This window comes from Haliotis cracherodii, unplaced genomic scaffold, assembly GCF_022045235.1.
Source record: "Haliotis cracherodii isolate W230 unplaced genomic scaffold, xgHalCrac1.p SCAF_12, whole genome shotgun sequence".
NCBI lineage: Eukaryota > Metazoa > Mollusca > Gastropoda > Lepetellida > Haliotidae > Haliotis > Haliotis cracherodii.
The window spans coordinates 35068901-35086136 of NW_027266267.1; the positions used below are offsets into that span (position 1 = coordinate 35068901).

The 17236-nt window shown below is 38.1% G+C and overlaps 1 protein-coding gene across 1 annotated transcript; it reads right to left on the reverse strand.

Annotated features, from left to right (window-relative positions):
• Positions 1 to 9528: 9528 nt before the first annotated feature.
• On the reverse strand, positions 9529 to 14134 carry LOC139457321 (peroxynitrite isomerase THAP4-like). Its single transcript, XM_071238729.1, has 5 exons — positions 13957 to 14134; positions 13376 to 13539; positions 12870 to 12896; positions 12059 to 12308; positions 9529 to 9575 (listed from the first exon to the last, which is right to left on the reverse strand). Exons 1-5 carry the CDS (start codon positions 14132 to 14134, stop codon positions 9529 to 9531), a joined length of 666 nt encoding a protein of 221 aa, XP_071094830.1.
• Positions 14135 to 17236: the final 3102 nt, after the last annotated feature.

Below are 17236 nucleotides of genomic sequence, written 5' to 3' on the forward strand. Positions count from 1 at the left end.
CCCCAGCCAGATTAACATCATCCTTTCAGATGTTGACGATTATTGGGAAATTTAGCCACATTAAAAGAACACATATTCTTCGATTAAAACTATAGTAGGAATAACATACTTTGAATATTTTGGACTTACGATACCATCTCAGGAGGACAATAATTTTTGGATACCAGATATAAGCCGTGTTTAGCAACATTCCAGCATCATCATTGTGTGGGATACCAGAAATAAGCTTCACCTATGTTGGAATCGAACCCGAACCTTCGCCAGACACATGCTATAAAAAGAGTCTACATGCACGCACTGTGTTACAAACTTCTTGACAGACGGACAAGTTAATTTGGTACTCAAACTTGAGTGAGTGAGTATGGTTTCACGCCGCATTGAGCAAGATTCGAACAATATCACGGCAGGGGACCCGAAAAATGAGCTTCACACAATTAACCCATGTCAGGAATCGAACCCGGTCTTCGGTATGACGAGCGAACGCTTTAACCACTAAGCTACCCGACCGCCCTGGTACTCAAAAAGGAAAATATTGTCTTTCAACCTCTTACCGGGTTGACCACATTGGGACTCAATGTAAAAGTATCGGTCCAAACAATCAATGCTTGTTGTAAACAAGTAACTAATTGGTGTTCCTATCCCAATTGTGTAGATCAAAGACCATGATGTTGATCAATAAATTATAGTAAACGTAGTAAAATCATAAATATCCGACCGAGTCATGCCGACATCCATACAAAATTAATACCAAAACGTGAATTGGGATTGACTTTGTGGAAAGAATGAGTCCTGCATACATGTGGTGAAAAGGTGGAAAAAACGTGAGAGCCTGCCACGAAACAAACCAACATGTCATGCACGTGCAACATCACTTGTTGGGCCATGAAAACGGTAGCATTTCGTTTGCACGTGAAAGAACCATCATTGAGTAGGATATCAGCCCAGACAGTGAGGAACCGTTTTTGCGCTCAATGTATTCACCATCGAGTTCGAGCTGTGGCGTCAGTGGTGTCAAGTCTGGTTTAGTGAGTAGTCACGTATAGTCTGGTTCAAAATTATTGGGCATTTTAATATCATATTCAAGGAAGCGTACATAAAATATCAATATTGACACGTGTTTAAAATTAAGGTATGGTCAAAGGGAAGCAACTCTTCTTCAATTTTAGAAGTTGCAAATTAGAGTTATCTCCCTTTATTATGGCGCAGGCGACTTTTCCTGATATATGTCAGAAATGAGTGCAGAGGAGAAAAGAAGGTTGATTCTACAGCTCCATGATGTAGGCATCACTGATGCTGCTACATTAGCAAAGAGCACAGATACTCCTCTTTCTACAGTGTATAGAGTTAAGAAGAATATTGAGAATGGTTCAGGAATTGAGCACAGAAAAGGAGCGGGGAGACCTCGAAAACTGGTCTTTGGTGATCGTGTGAGACTGGGTATTTTGGCTTCTAAAAACAGAAGGGCGAGTATCTGAAATATCAAACATGAAATGGTAAATAGAGGGACAGTAAATGTATCCAAATCTACAGTAAGAAGAAATTTGATTGAACTTGGATGGGAAAAAAAGAAAGGAATTGCCTCTCCGCTCTTCAAACAAGAACACAAGGATCGACGTGTAGAGTGTTGTTTGGCGCATGAAAACTTTGACTGGAACAGTGTTATTTTCACAGATGAGAGCAATGTGTGGGTGTATCCTAACAATGATAAAATGTGGACAAATGTCATTCCGTTCCATTGTTCCAGAGACCAAAGTCCAGTCTGAAGTTTCATGTTTGGGGAGGGATATCTTCACTTGGAACGACGCCCATGTGTGTCTTTGGGGGTAATTTAACCAGTGAAAGGTATACAGACATTTTGGAAGCTCACCTGATGTTTTTTTATGGAAATACTTGGATTTTGCAACAGGATAATGACCCCAAACACACCGCAAGACATGCGCGGCAGTGGTTTGTGGACAACAATGTGACCGTTTTGGACTGGCCTAGCTACAGCCCGGACTTAAATCCTATAATAAATGTGTGGGGACTCATGAAGGAGTCGGTGAACCAAAAGGGATTGACAAAAGTTGATGACATGAAGCGCGAGGTGGTGCGATATTGGGACTGTCTCACCAACGAGACTCTAACCTCTCTCATAGGAAGTATGCTCAATCGTATACAACTGTGTTTGGAAGCAAATGGTGGTCTGATAAAATATTGATGTTACTGTGATGTGATTAAAGAAGGTTTGTGCTCACTTAAAATATGTTTTATTTTTTGGGATGAAATTTTCATATTTACAATTTTAAAGATTTTTCAATTCTCAATAATTATGACTCATACTGTATTTTGCTTCGCCGTGTGGCTGGCCAGAACATCGTATCAACAGGCGTAGCGGGGAACGTTTTTAACGAAACTGCATACAGGAAGTAAACAGATTTGGTGGTGATAGTGTGATGAGCCAACTCTTACATTGGTAGAACAGACTTGGTGCAAGTGCTGGAGAACTTAACAGCACTACGTTATATGGTAGAGATTTTAAGGCCACACGTCCTTCCCATTTCGCAACAAGCGACTGACAACAGCCTCTTTCAGGAATCACAACATCCCTGCCATGGCCCTCCAGGTCTCCAGATTTATACGCAATCGAACATTTGTGGGATGCACCGGATCAACGACTGTGAGCACGTCACCAACAACCACGGATCCGAACCTCCGACACTTGGCACAAGCACTGCAGGCAGAATTGGTGAACAATCCCCCAGAACACAATTTGAAATCTGATTGCTTCCATGGAGCGACGATGCCAGTCGGTTTTGCACTCTAATGGTAACCATACAAGACATTGAGAAGAGAACACCTTCTTGAAAAGGAACCTTGGTCAATGACAATGATGTGTTCCAATTTTGAACAATATTTAAAATATACATCAATAATCACTATTGCGTTTCTTTTTTTGCTGTTCCTGTTCCACACACCAATGGGTGCAACACCGTGTTCATGGAGTGTGATGGGTGTCCCGATAGTATTGACCTGTGACTCTGCCATAGACGTTTTGGAGCGCAGTTCGGCCAGTCATTGTACATGTGATACCGCCCAATACCATTATGGATCAACCCCGCCCCCCCCCCCCCCCAAAAAAAAAGAAAAGAAGATCAGGACGTTAACGTTCATGATTCACCCAATAGGACGTATTCCTACTCGCTTCCATCAGTCACGGCAGTCATGTGTGAACCTTGATTCGTCAGAAAACATGACATTAGTCCAACGTTGATGATCTTAGTGCTTATGTTCCCCTTCACCACTGATGACTCTGACTCAAATGACCCTGCAGTAAGTTATGGGATGACACGTTACGTCGTGCAAGCAAATGTCGTCTGAGCAGACGCCTTTAAATATACTCTTACAGAAGTTGCACCTTGCATCCGGTGCCCAATCTGCGTGGCAGTTTGCAACAAGGTTCTTAAGGCAATCCTGGACTGGAATTGCCGCCATTAGGCGTCCAGAGTGGCGTTGATCATTGACGTTATGTGTTTGTGGGTATGTTGGTTTGTTGTTTAACGCCGCACTCAGCAATGGTCCAGCTATATGACGGTGGTCTGTACAAAATAGAGTCTGGACCAGACAATCCAGTGATCAATACCACGAGCATCGATCCACGCAATTGGGATCGATGACATGCATCAACCAAGCCAGCGACGCGAGCCTAACCACCCGATCCCGTTAGTCGCCTCTTACGACAAGCATAGTCAACTTTTACGGCAAGCGTGGGTTGCTGGAGACATATTCTACCCCGGATCTTCACGGGTCGCTTCCACATGTAAAGAATTTGAGCTGCAACGGAAACGACTCATTGCCGACCTAACTTTACCAGTAGTTAAATCAAATACAATTTGGAGAGATCCTCGATACTCGGACTTGAAGAACGGATATTAAACGTAGCAGCAGATGAAAGATTGGTGTGGACAAAGGGAAGTGATGCCAGATTGTGTGTTTAAAACTTGTACGCGAAGCGCATCCAAATCCACCGAGCAAAAATAAATGTGACACATGTGGATCTAATGATCAATGATGTGAAAATTATATGAAAGAAAAGGAAATACATAATTAAATTTGTCTTGGAATATGTGTATTGGAGTTTTAGTTTATCGTCAGTACAATTTATCTAGATAGGTCTAATGTCGGTCAAAACATCTGGTTTATTTCGTTTATTATTTATCAGTCACTTATGTGCATTGTTATGTTGATACAAGTGACATATTCATATAGTGTAGTCAAGCTAAGAAATATTGGCTCAACTTCTGGTGTCTTGGAATCTTCCTAAACACTACTTGGAAAATCTGTGTAATAATTAAAGTTTTATAAATATGATCTCATTATTGTGTGGTATAGGTCTAACTGTTGAATGCTAGTGACCAAAACTAAACAAATATGTGTACTTTTCGGACTGAACTGAAAGAATCTTGTCGCCAATACTTACGCAACTAACATCATTTTCGTATTTATGTATCGTTACTGTTACATGACCCGAAACTGCTATTGTGCTGGGGTTCTGTCGTAAATATTTACACCATAACACACTTTGAACACAAATGCATCGAATGTGTCACTTCTACACCTGACCATGTGCTTTGCTATTTATAGCGCAACATCCAATAAGCTCCGCCCGCTGTGATTCGATTTTTTATGATAAAACTACAGAATATTTATTGATTTATATCTATATATGGAGCCATTTGTCATTTGTCATTCAAGTTGGTACAAAGTTTGATCATCTCATTAACGTACGGTTTTGAACCCCCCGACACTCGATTTTGTTTACATTGTCACTGTTCGAAACTGAACATATAGTCAGGGTGGGGCTTTAACCGCTAAAACTATTTACAAGCTAGCAAATAGACAGATTCAATTTCCTTATAATTATCTACTACCCAGATTTCCGCTCCGTATAAAATACAAACGGCGTCACTTTAGCATTAAATATTATTTTTTTTTTATCTTAGTCATATGGTTCTAGATTCCTAAGTGACTTTAAAACACAAAACAAAACTGTTTTAGCCTGTAGTCATGTAGACCACAGACAGTGTCAGCAATGAGGGTAATGTCATCAGCAAACAGCAAGACAATTTGATGTAAAAAAATCGGGATGGACCTGAACTCCGGGTGAACATCGCGAGTCAACATCTTTTGCAAAATCATTTATAAATAAATTGAATAAAAATGGACTAAGAATGCATCCTTGGCGGACTCCACGGTGATATGCAACAAGAGACACACTTATAAATAGACCGAATATTTTTATACATTTTAGGTGAAACTCCATTTTCGGACTGTTGATGCTGTCGAACGCTTTGTTGAAGTCTACAAACAGAACATACATCTTACCTCTTCATACCTAAATATCGTTCAATAATTGACAGGAGAATAAACGTATTATCTGTTATCTTACTTACTTACTTACACTAGGAGATTTTACGTGCGCTTTCCGACTGAAGCGTATTTCGCACACGGTTTCTGTTATCGAGTATCGGGCGCGAAACCCTTCCTGCGATTTAACTACATGCAATTTATCATAAACCTCGCTGAAAAAACAACAACGTAATCTTGAGTTTAAAATGGAAATGTAGACTTTACTAAAGATACTCAATATTGTTAAGCAACTCTAGTTTGATGGCATGCCCATGTTACCTGTCTAATGCAGAAGAGCAATCACACTCCGAGACCAGCCAGAAGGGAAGGATGCCAAGTCAAACATAACATCAAACAATAGAGTCATTAATATAGAATACTAAACGAGCTCCCGTGTAATACCAATTTGAATGCTACTCGTGAATAGTTGTGGTATCTGACTCGCTTTGGCTCGTCATATACCACAACTATTCACTCGTTTCATAAAATTGGTTTTACACGGGAGCGAGTTTAGTATTTTATTTATTACTTGCCATTTATAACGTTTTTAGAAATATGCTGTTGAGTATGAATAGGCTGACACCTACACGATCCACGGCATAGTCCAATTGAGTTTAACAGAATAATACTTCAAACACGTCAAAAGTTGAAACGTATGAATTTAATACCATAAAACGGTCCACCTTTAGACTTCAGGCGTCCGTTCCACAAAATTATCGTAGGGCTAAGACTATCGCAACTCACATACTTTTACTTAGCCTAATGACTGTCGTTGCGCTACAATACGATCGCCTTGTGGAACGGGCCTCAAAGTTTACAATCACGTCGCAATACCCGATGACGTAAATTGTGGAATTTTGTTGCACGATCCATCGGCGAAACAATGGCATGTGACGTCAGCCTAACAACAAGGTTGCTGGGGTCATCGAGTGTGCATAAGCTCCTCACAGAGATCTATCAACTCCGCAATGCAATGTCGTTGAACAAGCCAAGGGATGTTAAGAGCTTTCAATATTTGTTCGTGAAACGTGTTCCGAGAGTACATAAGCACGCGTTTTGGTATTACACAATGTGTAATACAGCTGTATGTCTATTAAACGGACGATCTCTTCACGGGCAAGTAATAAATGGTATTAATATATCCCGGGTTCCTTTAAACATTTCAGTCCATCATTTCTAGGAGACCTACCCAATTTCAGTCCCGTGATAGCATCACTATTCTCTTGTTTATAGCGACATCAAGAATAGATCGAGTCAACGAATCGAAATTATTGGCTGTATTATCATCATCCTCATAACTATCCGTAGAACTTAACACTTCTTTGCAATAATTGAACCACTGATCAATACTAACAGTATGTCTGGACACACGTAACCTGCTTGACCACTCCTTAATGATGTCCAAAAGACTTTGCTGTAATCAGTTTTGTCAGTTATAACCCTACGGATCTTGCGAAATGAACATGCGTCTTCTATAAACCGAGTCATAAAACCCTTTGCACATGCTGCCCGAGGTCACGTGATTCATGACTGTCACAGTGGTGTGTTGATTACTAGACGCCTACTTTCATTGCCAAACATTGGTGTATTTTCTGTAGTTTCACCTCACAATAAAACAATTCCCTACCTATCTTGCATAATATATCTCAAAAACGGAACATAGTTTTGTCACTTGAATGTGGACCCTGTTCTCAGTTTGAGTGAGTGAGTTAAAATTTAACGTCACATCGGCAATATCACTACCATATCGTGACGAGATATAGTCAGACATTTGATAGCAAAGAAATTCCTACTTGTAAAATACCTGTCACCAGGAGAGTACAAAAACTAGAATATCACAGATTTATTTAAAACTAGTTTCAGAGTAATATATAAAAGAATAAACTACAATTCAACAACACAATATAAAAAAGGGTTACATATCGCCAGCAACCAAAGTTAGGCCACCACAGCAGGATTTACACCATCCCTTCAGTTGCTGTCGATTGTAGCCAGTATTAACCACCAGTTAAAACGAACAAATATACTACGATTACAATGTGATAGCTACAAATTTACTTTGAAAGAAATGGAACCTATGTATCCTCTCCGGTGGACAATAATTTTACTGTACTTTAACCCCCTTCGAGGATATAGCCACTAACAATCGCAGGTGTTAATTTAATCTATCAAATTTAAAACATAGTTTTTATACAATAATTAAACAATTCAATATCCTTTAAAAAACTATAATTAAACGAGAGTTGATAATTGTAAAAAAAACCTTAACAGATGATGATTTGAAATATTGAACCCTTGTGATGGAAAGATCAATACAATCAAGCAGGACATGCTTGACAGTGATTCTTTCATCACAAGGGATGCAGAATGGAGGATCATCACCTGTTAATAAATATTCATGAGTGTAGCGTGAATGGCCAATACGACATCGTCAAATTATCACCTCGTTAATTCTGGATTGACCACCCAAGTAGGTGTAACTGATAATTGGTTTAAGTTCATGTAATTTATTAATACCTACTTGGGTGTCCCACTTCTTTTGCATTAGGTCTCTGATGTACGATCTAACCACGGGTTTAATATCACTTTAGGGGATTAGAAGTGGTGTCACAGATTTGTTGTGTTACCAACGATTCTAGCATGGCTGGGTAACCAACATAAAGCGATGTCGTATTGGCCAGTAGCTAGATCATTATAAAATTCGACAATTTCGAGTAAAAGTGGATGCGTTCTGGACACGAAAGAGGGTCTGAAAATATCATGAACTGCTTATGCTGAAATTGAGTGTTAATATGTTTAAGAGCTGTTTAGATGGTGTGTGATTCCGCCGTGAAAATTGAACTGCCATGTGAACTGTCATGTGGCAACCTGAACGATATTGTTCTGGATCCAATGATAGTTGCGCTAGACACTGCGTCACCATCCTTGGATCAATCTGAAAATATAGATTGGTATGTATCATATTTATTTCTCAGTTGATGGTATTCTTGCTGATAAATTAGTGGATTAGTTTGTGATTTCTTTAGTTTTGTTAATGTCAGGTCTACCTCTGGTTTTATCAGTTGCCAAGGAGGTGAAGACAGAAGGCGGCAAGGAGAATATTTTCAAAGTGTATATTCACCTCAGCAATTGCAGTTTTCCCTTATTCCAAGAGGGGGAATAAGATAATATTTCTTTTGGTAAAGTTCTTCATATAGGGGATGAAAAACGCAATCGTATGCAGGATTTGACTGATTTGAAGATAATTTGGTGATACACTGTAATGATAGTTTCAGACGTCGGAGTTTAAGTGCTGGTTCGTCGGCCTCTACATATAAACTGTGAATGGGAGAAGTTCTGAAGGATCCAAGGTAGAGCCGTAGTCCTTCGTGATGTATAGAATCAAGTATGTTAAGATTGTTTTTGCATACTCCCCCATAAACTATGGAGCCATACTCCAGTTTTGAACGGATGAGAGATCTATATAGTTGAAGGAGGGTCTTCTGATCACCTCCCCACTTTGAATTTGAAACGACTTTTTAGAAGTCAAGTGCCTTCAGGCATTCAAGTTTTGAGGTATATAAGTGTTTAAATGTAAAATGGCTACCAAAAATAAGTCCCAGGAATTTTGCTTCCTTTACAATTTTGATAGGTGTGCCATTGTAATATAGTACAGGGTCTTGATGTGGCCTATATTTGCGACAAAAACGTATACAATTAAAAAAAATAAAGCCATTTACCAGTGACCATTTTTTAATATTATTAAGACCTAATTGTAATTGTCTTTCAAATGAATGCATATTTTTACCACGACAAGATATGTTAAAATCATCCACGAAAGGTGATCCATCTGTTAAATCAGGCCAAGCGGACTTGAAATTGTCTGTCAGTTAAAAATGTGGATATTAAATGAGGCATACGGCCTGTTACTACGTAAATTGTAATAAAAAGGTAAATTGTAATACTTGCAGCAAATTGTAATAATTTTGACGTAAATTGTAATAACAACGTAAATTGTAATAAAATTTGACGTAAACTGTAATACGCAAATTGTAATAAAAATGACGTAAATTGTAATAATCTCAACTTGCGGTAAAATGTAATATCTTTTTACGTAAATTGTAATAACCTTATAAGTTTAGTGTCAAAGGCGTTAAATGACTAGAACCTATCCTTGTCAGGGTTGCAGTGTTGGAGAAAGAAACCATCTGTCAGAGTGGATCAGTTACCTGGTTTGAGTACAGAATAGGACGTTTAACTGCCTCTAATTTTGGGGGTATTTATCATTTTCAGTATAAACCCTGTCAGGTTTCATTATTGAAAAAGATAATGCAATACGATCAAACTACTGACTCTGACAGTAATAAACATGACCAAGCTAGTGTGTATGCTCCCAGTGAGTGGGGTTTGGACCATGAAAAAGACGCTCTTGATCAATATAAAACTATTATGATGTCTGGTCATACCAACCTTGTCTTACAGAAATCTTGTTTTGTCATCAACCCAGATTTCCCCCACTTAGGTGCTACACCTGACTCATGTGTGACATGTGACTGTTGTGGTGGGGGCCTTGTGGAGGTTAAGTGTCTCTTTAAATACAGAGACCAGCATCCTTGTGAAATTTGTGATAATCATTTCTATCTAAAACCTCATGTAAAATATTATCCTGTTTGTATAAACTCTCTTCAATCTAGCCACAATTATTATCATCAGGTGCAAGGACAGTTACATGTCTGTGATATGAATTATTGTGACTTTGTTGTCTGGTCCAGAAAGGGTATCCATATTGAACGTGTCATAAAAGACACTACATTTTGGAACTCATTGAAAGTGAAATTAGATTTCTACTTTTTGAGAATTGTTTTACCTGAACTACTGACTAGAGCACATGGCCATAAAATGAACCATGCTCACCAAGTATCCAGAGAAAGGCGTCACTGCATAAAGTAAGAATAATACAATACAATGTATGTACATCAATGCTTCTCGTAAGAAGCGACTAACGGGGATCGGGTGGTCAGGCTTGCTGATGTGTTTGAACTATGTCATCGTATCCCAATTGCGTGGGTAGATGCTCATGATGTCAATCACTGGATTGTCTAGTCCAGACTCAATTATTTACAGACCACCGTTATATGGCTGGAATATTCCTGATTGCAGAGTTAAACAACAAACAAACAAATGTACATAATACATTTTAATGTTGCTGAGCCAACAAGGCCAAAGTACATTAGATTAAATCTAAAACTTCATCAATCAATTTTTTTTCATTTGTCTCCCAATATCCCCAGTCTTCATCATGTTCAGATGTTCATGAACTAATTGTTACACATCACACATCAATACTTGTGTTTGTAAGCACTTAAGTTATAGCACTTGTGTGGAAAGAGTGATATGCAGCAGGTATATACATCTCATTTCTTAGTTTGTTTATATGTGATAAACAATTATAATAATAATATGCTATTTATATTGCACATATTCCACACCACTCAGGGGCATGCTCAAAGCGCTATTACCCCGGTCACTGGGTCAATGTGCACTCAAGAATCATTCTCAGCTCCTTGGGGAGTATACAACCCAAGCTGCCTTTTAGTCGATAGAAGGTAAACAACCACTATTGCCTTCTCATCGTACCGGGTAACCATTCACTGCTAGGTGAAGAGAGGAACATTTCAAACAAAGTCACTTACCCAAGGAGACGCCACACATATTACATGTGCTTCAGTCGCTATATGGCTGGCTGGAATAATGATGATGCGACGTTAAATTTTAACTCACTCACTCACATGTGCTTCAGTGCGTATATAATTCACCTGTCATGATAAGTGAATTATTAAGACAAAAAGCTGAATATATCTGTACATTAATAAATCTTGATAACATCAACAGTTCCTTTTTTTATATCAAAAGGTGTTTACCATGTACCGGTAATTTACTTGTTCAAAATTTACTTAGCAGAACAAGGATATAGAACATAGCAATAGTACTCGGATCAATTAAGTTTATCATGTCAACTGAAATTGATCCACTTACTCAGCGTAACTTCATTACCAATTCTTATGTTATATACATCAGGTATACCATGTAGACCACTATTCTAGTATTGGAGGACACAGGTTCACAAGAGCTGCGCATACTTGGATCATCTTTCCAACAGTGGTCTCTGCTGTAGTGTTCGCTTTCTTGACAAACGTGTGATAGGGAGAGGACCTTTCATCACACCCCAGTCTTTCAAACGGTTAATCATTCGCTCTACAAGTATCCTCACATTTGAATATAATCTGGATGTTTCAACTTCTTGTCTAGACAGCTGGTTCTTGCCTTTTGTGTACGTTGGTACCATAAGCTGTGCCCCTCGAGTTGCTAATTCAGTGTTGATGAAAAAGCCCCTGTCAGCTAGAACAACATCACCTGTAGAAATGTATACCACTTTTAGTTATATGATAATTACTGCCTACATGTATACATGTACAAATACACACCATATTTTAAAATGTACTATGCCAAGAATGTAATCAAAATTTATTTAAGATTCCTTGGAACATTTGCACTAATAATTTTATGAAATCTTGCTAAAACCATCTATATGCAACATTGATAAAATTCAAACTTCCTCGCGAATAAAACTATATCAGGAAATAAAACATATATACACATTATTTTACAAATACCATTGTTTCATGTGTACCTGGCACAAACTTGTCAATGATGCCACTTGTGAGATTTATGATCTTGTCACTGGCTCGTCCACCCCATACAGGGGATAGAAAGATGATGGCTCCTGATGGACTGATACCAATAAGGAACTTCACTGTGTTGTGCTGCTTGTACCTTGAGTAAGGCTGGGATCTGGCTTTGTTGTTAATGGCTCTCTTGATGAATATTTCTGTAGAGTCAATGATGCCTCTTACTCTTCTGAAAATATTGTCGCGGAAACACTTGGGTAGGTGCATTTAAATAGTATCAGGCCACTTCACTAGACTTTCAAGGTGGATGCAATGCCTGATGACTTCGATATACCAAACCTGTATGCCAAGTCCTGCATGACATAAATTCTTCCTCAATTTCATCAGATTTAGGAGTTCATCCTCAGCAGAAAGCTTGTTCTTCTTCCTATTGACGTGATGAGAAGTCTCGCTGCAAATGTCCATAAATACACTAACATCCTGTAGACCTGTATAAAATGATAACTGTTTGTCATTAGTATTTTTAATGTTCTTCATGCAGCATACTCTGGTATTTTCAACTTTAAGTTCTGATACAGTTTTCTTCAATTTACATATGTCAACTTGTAAGGACTGAACTAGGGTCTGTGTGAGGTCAACTTGCTTTTCCAATGTGCTGATGTACTTCTCCTGGACACAGTTTGTCATCTCAAGTCGCAAGGCATATTCTTTTCAGGAAAGCAGTTCTTCCATCTCGCAGTTCTGTATGTTAGACTGCGATGATGCAGGATAGCAAGATCGAGCTGTCATCATTGGATCAGTCTGGACACTCACACTGACAGGGCTGTTATCATCATCAATCTGCAGAACCAATATAAGTCTTTACAACTTAGCACAGACATGCTTTGTAATTATGCACATTATCAAACTCTTTTTTGACACACATACTGTCTTTTACAATCAAATATTTGTTGACAAAAAACAACATACTTTACAATTGTATTATTTTAACATAATATGTGTATTTTAAATTTAAACAGTACAAAATTATCTTCAACATGTTCAAGAAAACAAGTAACTGTGAGAAGATCAGGGTTCACTCCAGGGATTTTCTGACATGGGCCCTTATGTAAAAATTTAAAAAAACCCAGAGGTACAACCACACTGGCCCGTACAGCACAATGTTAAGATGTTCCACTATATTTGAAAATGTGGTCTTTTTTCAAATTTAGGAGCTAAAAGCACACGGCCCAACCCTGGAAGATTACTATAGTATGTAAAGTATCATTTTACTTACACTAAACTAAAAGGTATTCCATGAAACATCAGTGAGAACTTACACTAGCAATAGACAGAAGAGCTGATGCAGCTTCACTGCGCTCTTGCCTCTCTTTCAAACGGTTCTGTCTGTTTATACTCTGTGTTGTGGTAGCAGTATTCTCTGTTTTGAAGGAAAACAGACTTGGCACATAGTCCACATCATTTGGATCCTTTGAGGGACGACCTTTGTAAGTAAAAGAAAATGCAAAATTTATAAGAAAGTCTTAAGACAAACGTACATTTAATTCTAAAATACCAGGTAGATCAAAATAAAAATCCATTTACCCAACCTTGATCTATGAGGCGAGCCAAAACAGTAAAAGAATTGATTATATGTAATTAAAGCTGCGTCATAACAAACATAAGTTAAATACAATTATACATAATGTTCTTCAGTTCCTAACACTCTACCGTAGCCACGGGCCCAGCTAGCAAAGATGTTTATGAGATACCAACTTAGGAGTCACGTAAGTTTGAACGCCATATGATCTAGGTCACAAATTTTGTTACCAGACCTTCTTTATTTTATGAAAATATCTACCTTTTAGATGACGAAAGGAATGTACCATCAAGTCAAAAGATAAAATATATCTTGCCATACCTTTCTGAAAATGATCGTTGCAAATGCGGGAATATTCGGTTGGTGTCCAGTCTTTGCGGCGAATGACAAAAATCCATTTCTTACGAACATCTTCCTCTTTCGGAATTCGAAAGAACTTATGGTGATTTTCCCCAGGCCCACGATTACTGCAGTCGATAGCGCAGCAACTGGCAGGCATTTGGTACGGAGAAATGATAAAATAGAATCGCTGGTGTGACGTTGATTTGTGGCGGAAAAAAGGGCACTTCCGTGTGTTTTTGCCGCACAGCGAAGTACGCATGCTCGGAAGTTCCTGTTCAGCGCGTGGGTTACCATGGTTAATGCTGAGTCATTGCGGATCTGCAACTCATCCATAAAACGTGACAATGACAACCAAGCTAAAGCATTAAGGCTTATCAAAACAGGTATAAACTGCCACGATATCCTCAAAATCATCTATAGATGAGCCCCGTAACTGAGGCATCCAAGTTCTTTCCATAGTCTCTAGATGCAGTGACTGGAATCAACTCCCCTGTAATGTCCAACAAATGTACCACAAAATCCAAAGTCTCAAGGAATAACCATAATCCTTGATACAATAAACAATTACCTTCTTCATAATCACAGAAAGTATTTGAGTAACGTAGATTTAATATCATTAAGATTCTCAAAACACTCATCGGATTTGCTTGATTTTTTACAATCTAAGAAAAGAAACAAGTTCAATTATGTCAAAACATTGGATTTTTCAACTGTACAAATACTATCCTATATGTCAAACTCAGGGAAAAGCTTCAATCCAAGATCAGTGGGGCTTTTGTTACAAAACGTGGCGACCATAGATACAGTTGCATATCTATCTTCAGAGGTTCAGGTCAATTTGTGAACAAATAAAGCAAATGCTATGTGCAGTATACTGAGAATAAAATATATGAAATGCTGAACATGATAACATCTACGTAACATTTTAGGGTAAGACATTTAGGCAAAAAGTAGGCGTCCCCATGTTGTGCTCCCCTTCTAGCTTCTTTCATACATATGAATCGGAATTTCGGCTCGGATTTGCAAAACAAGGGAATATGGCCAAGACGTTTAACTCAAGCTTAAGATACATCGACGATCAGAAATAAATTACCATCAAAAAGCCATTTCCCTTCCCTCTGAACTAGAACTAGAGGCGACTCACCGACTCATCTGTTTCATAATTAGATCTATGCATAAAGGTTCAGATGATTCAAAAGAAAACATTCTCCGCAAGACTGTATGACAAGACAGGCGACTTCAACTTCAAGCCATTGGTGTCTACATTTATAACTTTGGAGGTACAATCGAGTATGATCATTATACCAATTTCGATGACTCTTGCTCAAAAGTCTCTTGACCAAGGTTACAACTTTCAAGGCCTAAATTAAGCTTTCAAAGCTGTTCTTTGGTAAACGTGTCCAGAGCACTTCCAAATTTGACGCATCAGTGACAACAATGATGCTCGGTGCAATTCCCTTTTTTGACATGTTCCCGTGTTTTTATTCAGGCTCGCCTATTCCCGAGCACCTGGTATCATCAGATTCTTCTGATACAAGTGGAATCGTACAATGGAATGAGAAATATTCGCCATCAAAAACAAATATGCAACTCTGATAACCTAAAAACACACTATGTATAAGGTTGTGGGCAGTTTGGAATGTAAACAATAAAGGCCGCGTTGAAAATGTTGCGAACATTTATGCATTAAACCTTTCCTTAGCCATATGACATATACGCTATAATGAGAATGTGTGTTCTGCGTCGGTTTCATGAACCTAATCGTACTTTATTTTCATTGGGTTAGAGTTCACTCGGGTTTGTCAAATTTTGATGGAGGGGTTATCGCAGCACATAAAAGCAAAGCTAGATACACTGATTTAACGTAAAAAAATTTTCTCTCCATATTTTGAATATTACACATGTAACATGAGTCCCTGTCGGAGGATGTCGATAGTAGGACAAGTGCATGCAAACATACCAGAGGGGTCTATCATGTGTTTTGTTTCACACCGCATCCAAACAGACAAACTAGTACATGTCAATCTATTTTTGTATTTTCACATAACTCACTTTCCTATTTGTCCTTGTGCCAAACCAAATTGCGTTAGTTTTATCTACATTAATTTAAAACAGCCGTGAGGCTTGATTCTGTTCCATCTAAAAATGATTCGGTATCATCAGCATACTGTCGAAGTGTATGTTCGGTATCGTTGATATTTGTCCCACTTTTAAATGTGGTTATATTTCTAAAATATCAGGCATAAGCGAGGAAAGATGTGGAGAGAGAGGGTCACCCTGCCTGCAGCCTCTTTCATTCTGAAAAAATGTGGATAAATGCCCATTTTGAATTACACATGAATTTGAGTTACTTATGTATATAAATACTAATCCATTTTCGAAGAACTGGGCCAATACAATACTTTTAAAGGACTAACATTAAAACACATTTTTGATACAGTATCAAAAGCTTTTTCAAACTAAATTAAAATCAGAAACTCAGCCTTATTTGGTTTCCTTGTCTCATAAATAAAATCATTTAGTAACCCAATTTTATCGCTCATGCTCTCTTCATGTGTCAACGCGTGTTGAGTCTCCTTTGTTCTGTTAGTATTACATGTGCTAAGTACTTTGTATAGCGTGTTTAAGCGAGATATTAAGCGAGATGTATTAGCCTTTGGAACACAAGTAATAGTCAACACCTCTACAGGTCGTAGTAGTAAGCGAGTTTTTCATACATTTTACCTTAATAAACCTGAAAATCCAAATTCTCATATCTTTGCAAAAGTATTTGAAAAATTCTTTTGGGAAGCTATCTGTGCCGGGGCTCTTATTAATTTCACGGAAAATTAATGTCACCCATTCCAATTGGTTCAGCTAAAATAGAAGGATATATATTATCGAGAATATCTCGACTCATTTCATCTTAGTGATCCTAAATAAAAATGTTTTTTGCAAGAGTGTTAATTTGCCTGAGGCAGCCCTTGCTAATATACGTATGATAGCAATGTGATAAGACGAAACTCCTAGGCATGAATAAGAATTTCAGTGAATCACGGCAACCATCTTAAAACATCGTATGTGAGACAAGAATATTTTTCTTAATGAATATGTAGTGTTTCCGAAATCCATTCACAATTAATGCCAAAAATGAATTCGTCATGTAAGAGATAAACCTCCTGTGTTTATTTGAAATGTGGTGTTGTTCCACAGCAGAGAAAATACCACTTAGTTTAATATAGAACCGATTTAGGTTGTAAATATCAATGGCATTTTGTGC